The following is a 16,829-nucleotide window of genomic DNA, read 5'->3' as shown; positions in this document are numbered from 1 at the left end:
CGCTCCACATATGGAGCTCCTCGTTCTGGTTGCCTGAAGCTTTGGCTGTAACACTTCGCTTTCGCTTCCTATTTACTTTGGTCCTGTTCCCGGGAATGTCAATTCTGCTAAAGCTTGGAGCTGCGCAGAGTTGCAGCTGCTGGCCAATCTCTCTCTCTGCAGCAACGTGACACTCCTGTAGTGCAGCGAGTCGAGCGCACACTCACACACGGAGCATTCGGATAATATATTACCTAAACCGTGATTCCATTTTTAGCAAGACTCTCCACATGACCCTGCAATATGTGAGGGAAAAGCATTAGTAATGTCACTAATATGGCGTTTACTGTCATGGGATGAGCCTGTGCCCGCGGCCCCGGCTGCAGCGAACGGATGTTTTTCAGGAGTGGACGTTTCTCTCATTGGATTAAAAGCTCATCACTCCATTTCTGTTTCAGCCTCTCTAGAGATGTTAGCTTCCTCTGAAGCGTAATTGTTTATTTTTAGCCTTTTTCATCAAATGTTGTAGCAACCAGTCGGTTTGTTTTCAGTGTTGTGTAACAGTGAGCAAACTCCGAGAGAGCACATACCTCTGCCAAGGCCCAACAGTCCCCTTATTAAACCACATTTAAATTCACGTGAGTCCGATTTTTATTTAGATCTGCACCAAATTGTAAACACTCATAAATATCCCCTAAACATGTCAATTTTTTTTTTTCATCAATATCCATTAAATTCTCAGAGAAATCAACAAAAATGTCACAAATTGCAATGTTAAAGAAAGTAAATAAATGTTCCTGGATCCGCCCCCCTGATCCGGATCTGGATCTGGAATATTTTTTTGACCCGCACTGTGTCCTTGTGGAAATCCATCTAGTAGATTTTTGTGTAATCCTCCTAACTAACAGACATACAAACACAGATAAAACCATAACCACCGTGGCTGTTTACAGAGTAAATACGTTTGACCCTGACGATATGTCCGTGTCTTCAGGTTAAACTGGAAGAGGCCTTGACTCTGGCCACCGAGTTCCACAACTCTCTGCAGGACTTCATCAACTGGCTGACCCAAGCGGAGCAGACACTCAACACGGTTTCCCCCGCCTCCCTCATCCTGGAGACCATCATGTTTCAGATTGATGAGCATAAGGTAATGTTTGCACAGGGAGGAGGGTCAATGACGCAAAAGGAAATGCTTATGATTTATTTTTTAATGTTTGTACATGATTGGTTTATCTAATAATTGGAAAAAGGCAGGTGTTCAGCTGCCAAGTTGAAACATTTGCATCCAACTTTGGTTTTATTAAGATGCTACGATGATTTGTAATTTATTTAGTCAGTAAAAAGTTATAAATAATATATATCACATATAAAACAGGGGTTTATGTTTACTAATTCCTTCTGCTTTGCCAGCAAATGACCGCATCTGTATAATTTTTTGTACAAAACTCACTAGGCCATTAATCATATGAATTACATGACCTCTTCTTTCAGTTTCAAATCTCCCTTCACACCTGACCTAAGCCTTTCTGTGTGTGTGCAGATTTTTGTGACAGAGGTGAACTCTCACAGAGAACACATCATCGAACTGGACAAGACAGGGACACATCTGAAGTACTTCAGCCAGAAACAAGACGTGGTCCTGATCAAGAACCTGCTGCTGAGCGTGCAGGGCCGCTGGGAGAAGCTGGTGCAGAGGTCTGTCGAGCGAGGTCGGCTGCTGGACGACAGCAGGAAGCGGGCCAAGCAGGTACTGTTGTGTGCATATTTACACTGGGGTTAGAGAAAGACATTGTTTCACTGCTCTCAGGACTTTTGTGTTATCATTGGAAAGCTGTGGAAATATTATATTAAGGCAGTGTCATATTCTGTCTGCAGCTTACTACAGTGTTTTCATTAGCGTGGGGCCTCTTGTGTTCCTTGGGCCTGAAAATCTAATCATGGGAACATTAAACAGCACCCCGCAATAAATCATGTGAAATCATAGCTCTTTGTCCAAATGCTTTACACCGTGTTTGCTTCTTTATCCTCCGCTAGTTCCACGAAACTTGGAATAAACTGATGGAGTGGTTGGACGAATCTGAGAAGACCCTGGACTCCGAGGTGGAAATTGCCAATGATCCGGACAAAATCAAGACGCAGCTGACGCAGCACAAGGTGACGGAGCATCGCCTCAGCACAGTTTACTGAAGAAGGAATGAGAGTTAAAATAGACATGGACCTTCGACAGCATCTTCATCTTAGTTTCATTCTATTAACAGAAACAACTCCGGCATGAAAACCACGTTTTACAAGCCAGAATAAAGAGTCGGCTGTTTAATGAAGCATATATAAGTTACATATAACAGTAAAATATTTTTTATAGGAATTACAGTATCTAGAGAATGCATTAGTGTGCATTTGTGTTACATACCACGATAGTCTCTGTTGTTTTCTCTGTGGTGGTATGTAGGGAGATTGTGCTAATCCTGTCATAATCCTGGGAAGGCCCAAATGTATTAGGGGTGACCTTGCTTTTGGATACTCTTAATCTCTGTGGAGCAGTGGCTGTTGAGTTTTGACCCCCTTTTTGTTTCCCTCATAGAACACTGCCTTCTTAATCACAAAACACACACACACACACACACACACACACACACACACACACACACACACACACACACACACACAGATTAGGATGCTATCTGACATGCCGACAGTCGTAAGAGGAAAATCCCTTGAGAAGGTTTATTGTAACCCTGCGCATTCAGTGAACATAACTGTTGTCAGCTTGTTTTATTTCTAAATACAGTAAAATGGGATATGCTGATGTAGTTTTTTTGTCTTTCTTACACAGGACTTCCAGAAAGCCCTGGGCAGCAAACACTCTGTGTGCGACACCACCACTCGCACAGGACGGGCCCTGAAGGACAAGACCTCTCTTCAGGATGATAATCAGAAGCTGGACGACATGCTGAGTGAACTGAGGGACAAATGGGACACAGTCTGCGGCAAGTCTGTGGAAAGGTACTGATGGATTTCTTGCAGTATTTTATCCCACCAACTATCAGTCAGGACTATTTGCAGTATTTCTAAATGCCTCATTGTTCACTGTGGATGATTTGTTCTCCCCTGCAGACAGAACAAGCTGGAGGAGGCCCTGCTGTTCTCTGGCCAGTTTAAAGACGCTCTCCAGGCTCTCATTGACTGGCTGTACAGAGTGGAACCTCAGCTGGCTGAGGACCAGCCCGTACACGGAGACATAGACCTGGTTCTCAACCTCATAGACAACCACAAGGTAGAAGATAACACCACAGACAGAACGAGCCACATCTGCCAGTCGATTACTATTCTTTTACTGGTCATTGCTGCTGTAACACTGCCTTTTCCTTTCATCACTGATTGCTTCTTATCATAATAGAGGAGAGAGGAAATTTAAACCACAGCAGGATTTGTATAAAACAACAAAAGTGATAGCATTGTGTTACCTTTCTATTGAGAGTGACTGTTGTTTAAAGTTCTGTCCAGCAAGGATATCCAGGAAATTGGTGCTATTTTGATTTCTTATTACAGGTGTAATTATTAATAAGAACTAGAATGATGCTCAGTGGAGTGCATACCTCTGCCAAAGCCAAACAGTCCCCTTAAATTAAATCAAGCCATATTAAATTGCACACACTCGAAGATATCCGTCCCCTAAAGATGCCTGATTTCTTTGCCCCTGGGAAATTTGTGAAACTTTCAAAAAATCTTACATTGTTGAAGAAAGTAACAAAAGAAATCCTGGATCTGCCCTAATATTTAATGTGGTTTTTTTTTTGTCCCAGTTTCATCTTCAATCTGTTTAATAGTTTTTGCGTAATCCTGCTGAAAAACAGCTCTAACACTGTTTATCTATCTCTCTTTGTATTTCTCCATTGTAATTATAATTAGCAGAAATATGCTTGACCTGGAACATTTTTTTTACTGCTTCTTGTTGAAAATACATTTCAGAATAACCTGACATCGACATTTGACACATGTTAACATCATTTCCAAATCATTTGGCTAACTTTTGTCATCACATTTCAGTTTGTTGTGCGTGGCCTTATGTTGCCTGACTGGTTCCGTTACTGGTTGTCCTCCGCAGGTTTTCCAGAAAGAGCTGGGAAAGAGGACAGTGAGCGTCCAGGCCCTGAAACGTTCAGCCAGGGACCTGATCGAGAGCAGTCACGATGACTCGTCATGGGTCAAAGTGCAGATGCAGGAGCTGAGCATTCGCTGGGAGACGGTGTGCAACCTCTCGGTGTCCAAACAAGTCCGGCTGGAGCAGTCCCTGTGTCAGGTACTGCAGAGCCCCCTGCAGCTGTCATACAGGATGTAGAGTCAATGAGTCTGACATGATCTGTGTTTCCTTTCTGCAGGCTGAGGAGTTTCATTCAACTGTCCACATCCTGCTGGAGTGGCTCGCTGAAGCAGAGCAGAGTTTGCGTTTCCATGGCAGCCTGCCTGATGATGAGGAGGCTCTGCGGGCGCTTATCGAACAACACAAGGCAAGAAATGCCAATACTTGATGCCAATTTACAAATATACTTATATGTTTTTTATCTTGAGCAAAACTTTAGGTTTATATTTCTCTAGACAATCCAAAATTAAAACAATCATTTTTAGCAAAGTGTCTTTTTTAATTGTCGCAGACTGATTTCAAAGCTCATTTCTTTCCTTTCTCAATTTTTAAGGAGTTCATGAAGAAACAGGAGGAAAAGCGAGTGGCTCTGAACAAAGCAACCAGTATGGGGGAGGCCATTCTGAGCATCTGCCACCCAGACTCCATCACAACCATCAAACACTGGAACACCATCATTAAAGCCCGGTTTGAAGAGGTCAGTTCACAGCTGCATGTCCGCACACATGCCTTTCTGCTCTGTCATAGCCACAGGTATCACATGGCACAATTATACCATTTGGATGATGTAAGCTACACCAAGGAAGACTCACTTCCTTTGTTGCTCAAATCACTAAATAAGGAAGATTGTTATAGTCTCCTTATTGTGCTGATTTGAATTTGATAGTAAGTTACACAAAAATAGTTATAGGTTCAGTGTGTAGAATTTAGTGACATCTAGTGGTGAAGTTGCATGTTGCAGCTGAATTCCCCTCCCCTTACCACCATGAAAGAGAACCTGTGGTAGCCTTCAGTTGTCATAAAAACTCGAAAGGTGTTTAGTTTGTCCAGTCTGGGCTACTGTAAAAAACATGGCGGCCTCCGTAGAGAGGACCAGCTCCTGATAAATATAAAGTAATTAAATATAAAGGGGCCAATTCTAAGGTAAAGAAAACAACAATTCGTACAATTTAGGTGATTACACACGAGTAAAACATGACTTAAATTATTTTATATTCAATTTCTGCCGATAGATCCCTTTCGTCCAAATCTTACACACCGTTATTGTAAAATAGCTTTTATTAACAGCATCTAAATACCAAGGGTGCTGAGTGCAGTAAACAGACACTGACATAATTTCTGAGGTTTAACATTAACTTTTTGTCATGTACATTGATGGTGTGGATACTTCTTCATTGCGTAACTGTAACGTGTGTAATGTGGCTGTTCCAGGTGCAGGCCTGGGCTCGGCAGCACCAGCAGCGACTGGCCACGGCCCTCACTGAGATGCAAACCACTCAGGAGCTGCTGGAGAACCTGCTGACCTGGCTGCAGTGGGCAGAGACCAACCTCAACGACAAGGACAAGGAGCTTCTGCCGCAGGAGCTCGAAGAGGTCAAAGGCCTCATTGCAGAACATCAGGTAAAATCTTTAGCTGGACGTAAAAATCCATTCAAACCGGTTTATGGACCCTGGATATCTAAAATTAAAATAGCTGACAATACCCTCAGAGTTCATGAGGAAAACTGCGTGTTTTTCCTGCAGGCGTTCATGGAGGAAATGACCAGGAAGCAACCAGATGTTGACAAAATCACCAAGACACACAAAAGGAAGGCTGCTGTGGAGACCCAAATCCAGTCTCAGATCCCTGTGCTGGAAAAAGGAAGACCTGGAAGTATGTATCCCACTAACAACCCCTCATAGTGCACGACCTGGGCCATCTGGCCGAGTGTTGAGTCACTGCAGTGACACAACATCCTCTCGTTTTCCCAGCACCTGGCATGATGTCATTACAAATCTATGCCCTTCTGGTTACATGGTGAGGTCACACTCCTCATGAATGTGTTTGTCTTTCACCTGCAGGAAAACGTTCTCCCACACAAGCAATGTATGCGTCAGCGACACAAGCTCCCATCGAAACCAAGAACCCCCAGGTCAACCTGCTGGTCACTAAGTGGCAGCACGTGTGGCTGCTGGCTCTGGACAGAAGGAGGAAACTCAATGATGCATTGGACAGACTGGAGGAGGTAACCCAACACTCAGATATGCTCTCAGGTGTATCCCATTATATATCTGTGCTCCTCCGGTCGTTCATGTCACCATATCATATTTACGTCTTTCTTTGCAGTTGAAGGAATTTGCCAACTTTGACTTTGATGTGTGGCGGAAGCGCTACATGCGCTGGATGAACCATAAAAAGTCTCGCGTCATGGACTTCTTCCGCCGCATCGACAAAGATCAGGACGGCAAAGTGACGCGGCAGGAGTTCATAGAGGGCATCCTCTCCTCCAGTAAGTGTCCAACACACAAAGTCACAACTGAACAGCCAGAAAAATGCTCATTTTTAAACACTTAACGTCTCTTCAACAGAATTCCCCACCAGTCGTCTGGAGATGAGCGCCGTGGCAGACATTTTTGACAGGGACGGCGACGGCTACATTGACTACTATGAGTTCGTGGCGGCACTTCATCCCAACAAAGATGCTTACAAACCACTAACAGACGCAGACAAAATTGAAGATGAGGTAACATGAACTCTCGTAACATGAACATCTGGTGATTTCAAATTGTCAGGTTTTTAGAATCATGGCTCAATTAAATGTTAAAAAATTTGCAGGTTACACGACAAGTGGCAAAATGCAAATGTCCCAAACGATTCCAAGTGGAGCAGATCGGTGCCAACAAATACCGGGTAAGCTGATTCTTTTTAGCTGTTGAGCTTACATCATTCATCTTTTTAAAGAAATACACACTTTTTCATGATTATAAAATGTTTAAAAACTGAACTTATTTTCATTGGAGCTTCTTTGTGAAGGTAAGTGTTAAATACAGTGAAGAATGTGTCAAAAAAACACTAACTTTTCCGTATTTTTTTTATTGTTTTTCACATCTCCAGTTCTACCTTGGAAACCAGGTACATATGAACTTCCTCTTCTGCTCCTATCTCTCTGCTCGGTGCCTTATCAAGCTTTACGCTTTTCCTCATTTAGCATTTTTCCTCTCCAAGTAACTCTGCCCAGATTCCTGGCTGCTGTCGTACAGACTGGAACTCAGAAGTAGACATCCCAAAATCCCAAAATGGCCTAAGATGTATATTCTGTCCAATGATTTATGGTGTAGTAGTTGAATATGAAATTAGATTTTTTAAAGACTAAAGGCACAGGTGTGTTTTAACTTCTTTATTATTATGACATTAGTATTTGTTTTGCTGAAAAATGGTGAAGTAAATGTTTAAATAGTAATGTTTATATCTGCTTTTGAGTTTCATTTGCGTGCTAATATCATTTCAGCCTATGTTTTTTTGAATTGGTCCACGGGCATATATTCATCTGCTGGGCATTTTGAACAATAATGCTTTCTGTGTGCTTGCCTCTGGTGCTGCAGTATCATGGGAATGATTTAGCACAACATTGGCTGACGACACACTCTTATTTGCATCTGACTCAGTTTATACATTTATTTGATTTATATTTAATGCTTTCAATGAATACGTTTTACCTACTGAGTTAATATTATGTGTCTTGACAGATTGCATGTTGCAATGTAAAGTTCATGATATGGGTCCATATGCCTCATGCTTTCTGAAGCTTAATGTCAGCGAGAGGGGGATAGGGGCATTAGTGTTGCTTTGTTGACTAGTTTGTGTTGATGTGTCACACCACACTGAATTGAAATCATTCTTTTGACAGTTTGGTCTGGTTCACTGCTTACATGACTCCTTAATCGGCGATGAGACAATAGCAAACAGGGAAAATCAAAATCTTACCCCCCACCTACACGTTGCAGTTTTGGAAAGCTGTATCCTGGTAAATGGTTATTCTTCAGATATTTCTTGTGCCTTTTTTTACCCCCCCGCTCCGAATCATCATCACCTTTATTGTATCTGATCACTAAAATCACCAGTGGCATTAAATCATTACAGTTATCATACAAGTGCAAGATACTTATCACTATGAGAGTTACCATAATGCAATAGGTCTGTAGTGAAGGGTCATCAGTGTTTGGTCATGTCTGCGTGTCACACCGTGGTGGATTAGACAGAAGTGATTCGAACCATATACCTCATGTTGTGTCATCGGAGCTGTAGCTGCATCGGTTGTGCATCAGTGTCAATGCATCTGAGTCGTATTTGTAGAAAAGTGCAACAACACAGTGCTGGATTGCAGGAGTTTGCTGTTTGTGCATTTGATCATGACGTGAAACTGTTTGTTTTTTTGGCAGAAAGCATGCGGCTGTGTAATTGTGTGAATTTGTGTGTGTTTGTGCTGATGCTCGCGGTCACATCCAACTGGCTGATTCTGCCTTGCGTCACCTCCCTCAGCTTGAACCATGCTCATCCATAACATGCTCATCGTACTTGTTGTCTGGTGTGTGTTGAAAGATGAAGGCAGATTATTGTACACTAGTGCCTCCTGGTGGTAGAATAATGTGCCTTCAGTTAATGTTTTTTTTCACAGCTGAACCTGCATTAATGGCAGAAAAATGAACCTACACACTGACGCCAAAAATATTATAACATTGTATATAAATCAATAAATCCTTACTGGGATTTACTTTGATTATACATATGCCAATGTTTGCTAATAACATTGATATAAATCATTGAGGCTCGACATTAAATGTTTGGACAAATGTTCATTATGAGAAGACAAAATAATACATATAACATAAACTCATTTAGTATTAATGAACTCACATAGTTTAGAAATTTTAAATTGATAAATTTGAATACCACACAGTACACCAGCACATACTAATAGAAGAAACCAGTTGGATGGACCTCTGTGTAATTTGTGTCTTTGAGAATGAAAACTTAAAATGGTTGTGTTGTGGTAAAATACTGTTTGTGTAGACCTGTGCAACATGGAAAGGAAATCACAAGTGAACAGAAAACCTCTTTGATGGATTAAAACATTTTGCACAGTAATGAAATATTATTGATAAACGCTGTTAAATTCCACAACATGATTATAAACTAAATCACTGGAATCAGTTTGATTCTCCGCACCACTCTGGTTTCCAGTGTTGCACAGCTCGTAGCCTGCAGTGAGAGAGTTCCCATCACAGCTCAGTGTTTTCACACATCCCCTCTTTGTTTTTCTTTCCCCCCCATCCCCCGACGCAGTTCGGAGATTCTCAGCAGCTTCGCCTGGTGCGCATTCTACGCAGCACTGTGATGGTGCGGGTGGGCGGAGGCTGGATGGCCCTGGATGAGTTCCTGGTGAAGAACGACCCCTGTCGAGGTGAGTTCAAAGGTTCACCACAGGAAGTCACAAGGAGGCGCTGTCTGAAAACACAGAGAAATGTACACCCTTCTCAGAACTCTACCTCTGTACTAATGTATGTTTTCTTTGTTAGTGTGCTCTGTAATGTTTGGCCTTTAACAGAAAATACATTGACAGGGTTATTACAGTTTGATTCATTAATCAATAATTTGATTTCAATAACTTTAGAAAGCTGACATCTCTATCATCCTATTATTAGTATTAGTATTATTATTATTGATATTTTAGTAGATACGGAGTAAGGATTTTTTTGTTATAAAAAATCTGTGAAATTCTTTTCACCTAAAAAGAAAGGTTCAGATTATTACTTCAGAATAGCTGACCATAATAAAGTCAATAGTACTTTCTCAGTGTCAACAAATGCTTTGAGTCTATTTCTTTTTTAAATATATGTTGCATTTACCACTGACTGTCTTTCCTTTGTCTTTTTCTTGTTGTTTCGATCAATGTAATATTACAGTACCCTGTCTGGTTGTTTACTTTTTAAAGTAAAAAAAACAATTGAGTTAACAGTTAACTACATTCTGTATGTGTATCTACAACAAAACCTTCATGTGCTTGTTTCTTCTATCTTCTGTATTAATTATCAATTTCCTTTTTTCCCCTGCGTAACCGTCCTCCTGCTGAACATGAAATCATTTCTTCTAGTTCATCACCACGGGAGCAAAATGTTGCGCTCAGAGTCAAACTCCTCGATTACTCAGTCTCCTATAGGTTGGCAAATCTCACACTTTTTCTCCCTGCTCCATGAACCCACCAGTGGTATGTGTGTCTGCACATCCGAGCGTGTGCTGCTTGTGTTGGTCCTGGTGTGAACTAGCGTAGCTGTGTGCGAGCGCTCGCCGTGAATGAATGTCACTCTCATACCGAGAACCAGCTCACGACCACCCCACCAACCGTCACTCATCTCCGGCTGGTTTTCATGCATGCAGTTGTTTGTGTGCATCACAACGCCGGTTATCACTTTCTCTAAGGAGCTTTATTGTTCGCTCTCTCAGCCTTCCTGAGCTTCTTTTGCAGTTTTCAGGTTTGCTTGACAATCAGACAAACAAAGCTTTTGTAAACAATAGAGATGCTTACCTACAAGGATTTAACTTTGGCTTGAACATTGAAGGGGTTGAGGTCTCTCCCCTTTCAGCTCAATTTTAGCCTCGAGTGAATGAGTGAAATGCAGTGGTCAGTGAAAAAATATTTTCTTTAATCGTGCTGCAAATGAAATTGAAATGAGAAAACCAAGCACTTCATCGTGTTCTCTAACAGTTCATTTACTTATATTCAGCATGATGGTTTCGTTATTGATGGAGTTGTATAGTGGATTTGGATTATTTGCATGTTTACAACCCCCGTAAATTAAGCCCTAGTTTACCTGATGAAATAATCTGTAAAAGTAAAACTCCCTACCATCTCGTCTTCGTACGACACACAACAAAACTGAAACGGTATTATTTGCAGTGTTTACTTTGTTTGCTTTAAACACAACTGGTCCAAGGTCTGTTTGGTTTCTTCTTTGTAGTTTATGTAGCTTGGTTTTATAATTCTTCTGATTTGGGCACTTCTGGTTGTGATTGTGTTTGCAGACATTTTGATTTCTTTTCATTTCTTTCTGCTGCTCGATCAGCAGACAAAGACGAAGCCTTTTGTTGGTTAAGAAACTAAAAGGTTTATTTCACTACTGTTGCAGCAGAAGCCCGGCTTCTGTTCGACAGTATGGATGAGATGTGGAACTGCATGAGTCATGTGTTTTCATTGTGTTTCAATCCAAACTTTTTAAATATTCAGTTTTATTTAAAAGCTGACTGTCACATCATTTTAACACTTTATTTAACAGGATCTGTATTTTCCTCATAATTTCCCAATAATTTATTCAGACATTTCCTGAAAATCTGGGTGTGATGTGGAGCTACTTGTAGAGAGAGAAACCGAAATGTGAAAGCAAACAAGCAGACTATTCAACAGTTACAAAAACAAATTCTGAATAGTTATATATATATATAGTTATAATTAATAATAAAATAACATTTGCTTGGGTTTTCCAGTAAACTTCTATTTTCCATAATCGGAACCATTAGTCATTGCTATTTCAAGGAAACTTACAAAGAAACTTCTGGGAAATTATTTGGAACCTAAAGTGGAAAATAAAGTGTTAAATCACCTCATCATCATCACAAAAATACTAATAAACATAATGATATTCGTATGTATGCAACACGGCTCATCTGGAGTGTGCTTTTGCAGCTAAGGGCAGGACCAACCTTGAGCTGCGGGAGAAGTTCATCCTCCCAGAAGGCACCACCCAGGTGATGGCCAGCTTCCGCTACCGGGGCCGGAGATCTCGGCCGTCGTCCAGAGGAGCTTCTCCCAACAGATCCACATCCAGTCAGAGCTGTCCGGTCCCGTCGCACACCGCAGTGACCAGCACGCCCAAGGTGAGAGGTTCCACCGTGTCCCGCTGTACGCTGATCATCACCCTGCTATGATTTGACTCATTCATCTGCCTTAGTTTACGTTGTTTTGTGTTATTCGATCACTTTTTTCTGTGTATTTATTTTTCTGTGTTTCTTCCATCTAGTTTTTCTTGTAGTTTTTAATTTGTTAAATCCATATCTGTGGTTTTTTTGATTTGCCATTGTTTCCCAGACTCCCCAACACATAACCCGCAATTATGATAAGCCCTGGCTCACAAACAGCAAACCCTCCACTCCTCTTAAATCATCAGACTCCTTTGAGAGCCAAGGTTCATCCTCAGAGGTATAGTCACATAAAAGACTGTGAGACCCAACTGAAATCGACTTAATTTTTTATATCAACAACAATAAAAATATGTAACCCTGGAATCATGTATGAAATATTTCAAATTTGTAAGATTTGAAAGATAAAGATTTAGAGTTTTAGAGAAACCTGCAACACATTGGACATGATGAGAGTGACGATGAGTTGATGTGATTTCAGTTGGGTCTTTACTCTAATGTTTTTCATTCTTAATGGGCTGAATATTTTATTTCTTGCCTGTCAAAAATATCTGCCTAGTTTTAATGCTGCTACGTATGAACAACTTCATATTAAATCTGTGCATGTGTTATTGTTTAATGCTTTATTAATTCTACAGGGTTAACATATTCATATACTAACTGCTTCTTGAAAAAAATCATTGCAGCATTTTAAAAGGATTATTCACAAAATTTTAAACTAACTCAGTAATAATAATAATGTGTATGTTGGTGCACAGTTCCCTGCAAATGATTACAAGTGAAAGTAATTCAAGTTCTGTGTATTTTCAGGTTACACCAGTACAAGGCAGCAAATTACGTCTGCCTGGGTACTTGTCAGGTAAAGGCTTTCAGTCCGGTGAGGAGGGAACCCTGATCAGCGCTGCTGTACTCAAAGCTCGAACACAGACAATGGGTGGTGAGTAGAGAGCAACTGCAGAAACTGTTTTTTTATTATATTCAGAGGGAAAAGTGCTTTTGTCTGTTGTGTGGAGCAAAGCTGCAGCTCATTCAAAGTGTTTGTATGAAAGATGAATGAAGGAAGAGACACAATGGAGCTGCAAACATCCTTCTTATGTTTGAGTAAAGAAAATACAGACCGGTGTGAGCTTCAAAGCAAAATTTAAACATGCTGTTTGCTCTTTTTCCACGACGTCCTTCTTTATTCACCAAAGCGTTTCAGCTATCAAGCCTTCATCAGGGTTGTGTGTAACGATTTGGCTAGTTTCCTAGTTTTACTGCAGTGATGTCAGCGATACATCACCATCCATCCATACATTATATATATATATATATATATATATATATATATATAGTGCTTATCCTGTGAGGGTCCAGGTGGGCTGGAGCCCATTCGCCAACACTGGGCGCCATAGAAATTTAAAAAACATCACAATCATCATTAAAAAGCAATTTACAAAGTATTATTACTCTTATTTGACACAAAAGTTACAGAGAATTAAATTTGCCATGTATAAAACATAGTAACACTACTACCATCTTTTCAGAAGAAAATATAATTCCATCTTAATTCCATCTACCAATGTGAAAATAAAACTTAAAATATATTAAAAGAAACAGGTCTACCAGTATAATCTTGACCTTTCTGCATTTAGGAATGAGTACAAAAGTTATTGTAGGTTTAAAGATGCTTGTCGTCATGGTGAACTGTAACTGCTGTGGCACTGTAGAGTGGTCTCTATGAGCTCATTCAGGAGCGTTTCAAAGGACCTGGGGGACCACACATCGAACCACACCTCAATAATTAGTCAGCTTTTGGCTGAGAGCTATTGGCATGATGCCTTGTTTTGGGGGGTTCTTGACCATAGTGTTATTGCATTGCAATTTAAGAGGATTCTTACAAAATTGTCATTGCTGTGGACTAATAATCAGCCAATACTGGAGGCCCCTCACTCAGCTCAGGCCCCAGGCAATTACTTGCTTTGCCAACCCTGTTTCCAAACTTGTTGGCTCATTCTGAATAGGTCATACATTTTTTATTTAGTAGTTTCTCATTTTCGTTCTTGATTTTGTGTTTTCTAGAAAGGAAAAATTCCAGCCGACCTGGAAGTAAAGCTGGAAGCCGAGGGAGCAGCCGCAGAGGCAGTGACGCCTCAGACTTCGACATCTCAGACATCCAGTCTGTGTGTTCAGATGTGTCTGAGACGGTCGGCGAGTCCACCAGACGGACGCCGCGCTCTGCCTCCCGCCAGCGAGGAGGAAAACCCTCCAAGATCCCCACTCCTCAAAGAAAATCCACTCCCACAAGCAAACTGGCCAAGGGATCCAAGCGATAGTCGGTGGCCTTGTAAACAAACTAAACCAGGAACTAGTTGCACCCTAGAAACAAAACGGACACTGGACATATCTAACTTAAAAGACTGCAAATGTGTTGAGTGTTATTTAAATTGTTGCAAAGATGTAAAATATTCTGTTGAAACGCAATATGGTTTAATTTTATGTGAGAATGGAATGTCAATGGCCTTGTGTATTTGTTTTTAATGTATTTTATTTTCTGTGAAAAGAAATGTCAAATTGTTTTTATTGTACTTTATTTTATTGATAAAAAAAAAACCTGTAGAGGTTTGATGAACACTAGAAAACCTGGGTATGACTACGTTGTACTGTTAACTAACATTTCTACACACTAATGAAGGACAACAGGCAGGATAGCGCTGAGAGTTACTGAATGTACTGTAATTTATGTATGCTGATGATCGGAGAAGATGGTGCATTGTGGTACCATGTGAGGCACTGCAATTATCTATTTAAGTGCTATGATATACTGCCAACATGCATTTAAAGGGCAATGCAATATACTACAATAAACCCCTGTAAGCACTGCAGAAACCTTTGAAAAACACTATTTAAAAAAAAAAGTAGCAGAAACCTCGTAATCATGAAGCTTTCCAGTCCTGTTTGATTGTCGGCCGCTGCACTCCCTGTTCTGTCCTATCCCATCGCAGCATTGTGTGCATTGACCCGGACGAGGTGCCGCTCTGTGTAGACGTTGTCGTGAGCAGCCATGTATGGTTAATTTCGGTAGAGCTGAAATTGTTACTGTAACATTACTTTGTAATAAACCTGCTTGCAGAAAGCCACCAGAGACTGGTGTGACCCGCAGAATCCTCTGTGCTGTGTTGGTTTTACCAGTGTTTGTCTGTCAATATCTATTGGATGATCACTGTAACCACAGAATGTGTACATAGATGGATCATTGCATCTCCACTTCCTCTCACTATCCAGGAATAAAGCCATGAACGCTGACAGTTGGAGCCAGAGTCTGCACAGTAACAATCAGGGGATGAGGTCCCTCCGATGCAGGGACTCAACCAATCGTGAGTCAGACTCAGCAGTCAATCATGAAGCCCAGTTTTAATAGCCTCAAATAACGAATTAAACCCAAACTTAACAAAAACAGAAACACTGTGATAAGAATGGCCTGAACTGACAGAAACCATCTTTGAGAAAAGATTATTTGACTTTTCATTGGTCTTTGTGGAGGTTGGGTTTATTACCTATACTGCAGTCAGCCACCAGGGGGAGATGGAGATGCTTTGGGTTCACTTTTGGGGAGCTGTCATGTCATCCGTCTTCATGTAGGGTCTAACGGCTGTGGCATTAACAACCATTCGAGGTTTCTAGAGGATGAGTCCACTGACTTGTCTTCCAGGGCACAAAATTCTGTACATTCGTGATTCCCAGAGGATGAAGCATATGATCCTTTAACTTTCAATTTTGCACCGTTATTGCATCAGAATTTATTTGTTAATGTTAATGACCAACTAAAAACCTCATAACGTTCCTATCAGCCGCAGTTGTACTTTGTGTTTAGTGCTGATTAGCGATCGTTAGCAAGAGGAGCGTAAACAGTAAACACCACAAAGATAGCTTGTTACTGTGAACAGGTTTGCATGTTGATGTTAGCAATCAGCTTTGAAAGAGCTGCTCTGGCTGTAAACTCCACTCTTTCCTTCAGCTCGGTCTCTGTCCACAACATCTCTCTCTTTAATTCTGTTCAAATAAAATGATTATACGGACGGTAAAGGTCACCACACTGCTTCACACAGGTTTCCAGAAAGTGGAACTGGGCCATTAGATCAGTGAATCTCTGATAAAACCAATCCAGCTACACTAACACACTTGTTTTGTGAATCACAAGACTTAAAAGACATGTTTTTCATTTTGACATATTTTATTTTAGCCTTGGCTATTAGCTTTAAAAGCCTTCATCGACATTTACCACAACGTCTCTGTGGCCCAGCAGTTGTGGCTGAGCTTGCAGGTGCGGTTTAGACTGGGAGGAATGTTTGCAGAGCATCTCGTGTTTAGTTGTGACATACTACATCTTTCTCTCAGTGAGACTCTGCTGATTGTAAAAAAAAAAGTCTAAAATGAACACACACTAAAACAGTATTTTGTTTATTTTTAACTATAACTATTTTATTGTCGGCTACACTGAACAAAACTTAAGTCTTATATTCCTTGATATTTGTGGTATTTTCTCCTCGTGAGCCTCATTAAGGCCTCAGCGGTGTTCACTTCATTCGCCTCATATGACGACTCAGTTTTCTGGACGGTGATTGTACGTAACTGGCCTATGAGAGGAGACAGATCCCCTGGGGACCAAAGGTGGAGTGGAGCTCAGGGGCCAAGTTCCTGTGAGAGCCAGAGCTTCTGGTTTGAATGGTCCTCCTGTTCAGCTCCAACACTGGCCCAGGGATGGCACTTTAGAAA

General features: G+C 41.0%; 1 protein-coding gene across 24 annotated transcripts in view; it reads left to right on the top strand.

Moving 5' to 3' along the window:
* The window catches only part of dst (dystonin), a 108,739-nt gene extending 93,521 nt beyond the window's left edge, over positions 1 to 15,218 (top strand). For 10 of the 24 annotated variants that reach the window (XM_034609554.1, XM_034609553.1, XM_034609548.1 and 7 more), the window contains 22 exons: positions 974 to 1,129; positions 1,523 to 1,729; positions 2,017 to 2,136; positions 2,816 to 2,985; positions 3,097 to 3,256; positions 4,088 to 4,282; positions 4,362 to 4,490; positions 4,677 to 4,820; positions 5,555 to 5,743; positions 5,867 to 5,996; positions 6,185 to 6,348; positions 6,450 to 6,612; positions 6,692 to 6,846; positions 6,939 to 7,013; positions 7,218 to 7,235; positions 8,011 to 8,127; positions 9,447 to 9,564; positions 10,255 to 10,368; positions 11,842 to 12,032; positions 12,244 to 12,354; positions 12,885 to 13,011; positions 14,136 to 14,389. In XM_034609554.1, the coding sequence (XP_034465445.1) occupies positions 974 to 1,129; positions 1,523 to 1,729; positions 2,017 to 2,136; positions 2,816 to 2,985; positions 3,097 to 3,256; positions 4,088 to 4,282; positions 4,362 to 4,490; positions 4,677 to 4,820; positions 5,555 to 5,743; positions 5,867 to 5,996; positions 6,185 to 6,348; positions 6,450 to 6,612; positions 6,692 to 6,846; positions 6,939 to 7,013; positions 7,218 to 7,235; positions 8,011 to 8,127; positions 9,447 to 9,564; positions 10,255 to 10,368; positions 11,842 to 12,032; positions 12,244 to 12,354; positions 12,885 to 13,011; positions 14,136 to 14,389 (3,207 nt within the window). Of the gene's footprint in view, positions 1 to 973; positions 1,130 to 1,522; positions 1,730 to 2,016; positions 2,137 to 2,815; positions 2,986 to 3,096; positions 3,257 to 4,087; positions 4,283 to 4,361; positions 4,491 to 4,676; positions 4,821 to 5,554; positions 5,744 to 5,866; positions 5,997 to 6,184; positions 6,349 to 6,449; positions 6,613 to 6,691; positions 6,847 to 6,938; positions 7,014 to 7,217; positions 7,236 to 8,010; positions 8,128 to 9,446; positions 9,565 to 10,254; positions 10,369 to 11,841; positions 12,033 to 12,243; positions 12,355 to 12,884; positions 13,012 to 14,135 lie in introns of all 24 variants that reach the window. The other 14 variants (XM_034609552.1, XM_034609565.1, XM_034609550.1 and 11 more) reach the window with 12 other exon arrangements.
* Positions 15,219 to 16,829: the final 1,611 nt, after the last annotated feature.

This window comes from Hippoglossus hippoglossus, chromosome 15, assembly GCF_009819705.1.
Source record: "Hippoglossus hippoglossus isolate fHipHip1 chromosome 15, fHipHip1.pri, whole genome shotgun sequence".
Classification (NCBI taxonomy): domain Eukaryota; kingdom Metazoa; phylum Chordata; class Actinopteri; order Pleuronectiformes; family Pleuronectidae; genus Hippoglossus; species Hippoglossus hippoglossus.
The sequence above is the reverse complement of the archived record's forward strand: the minus strand, read 5'-3'. Positions and strand labels throughout refer to the sequence as shown.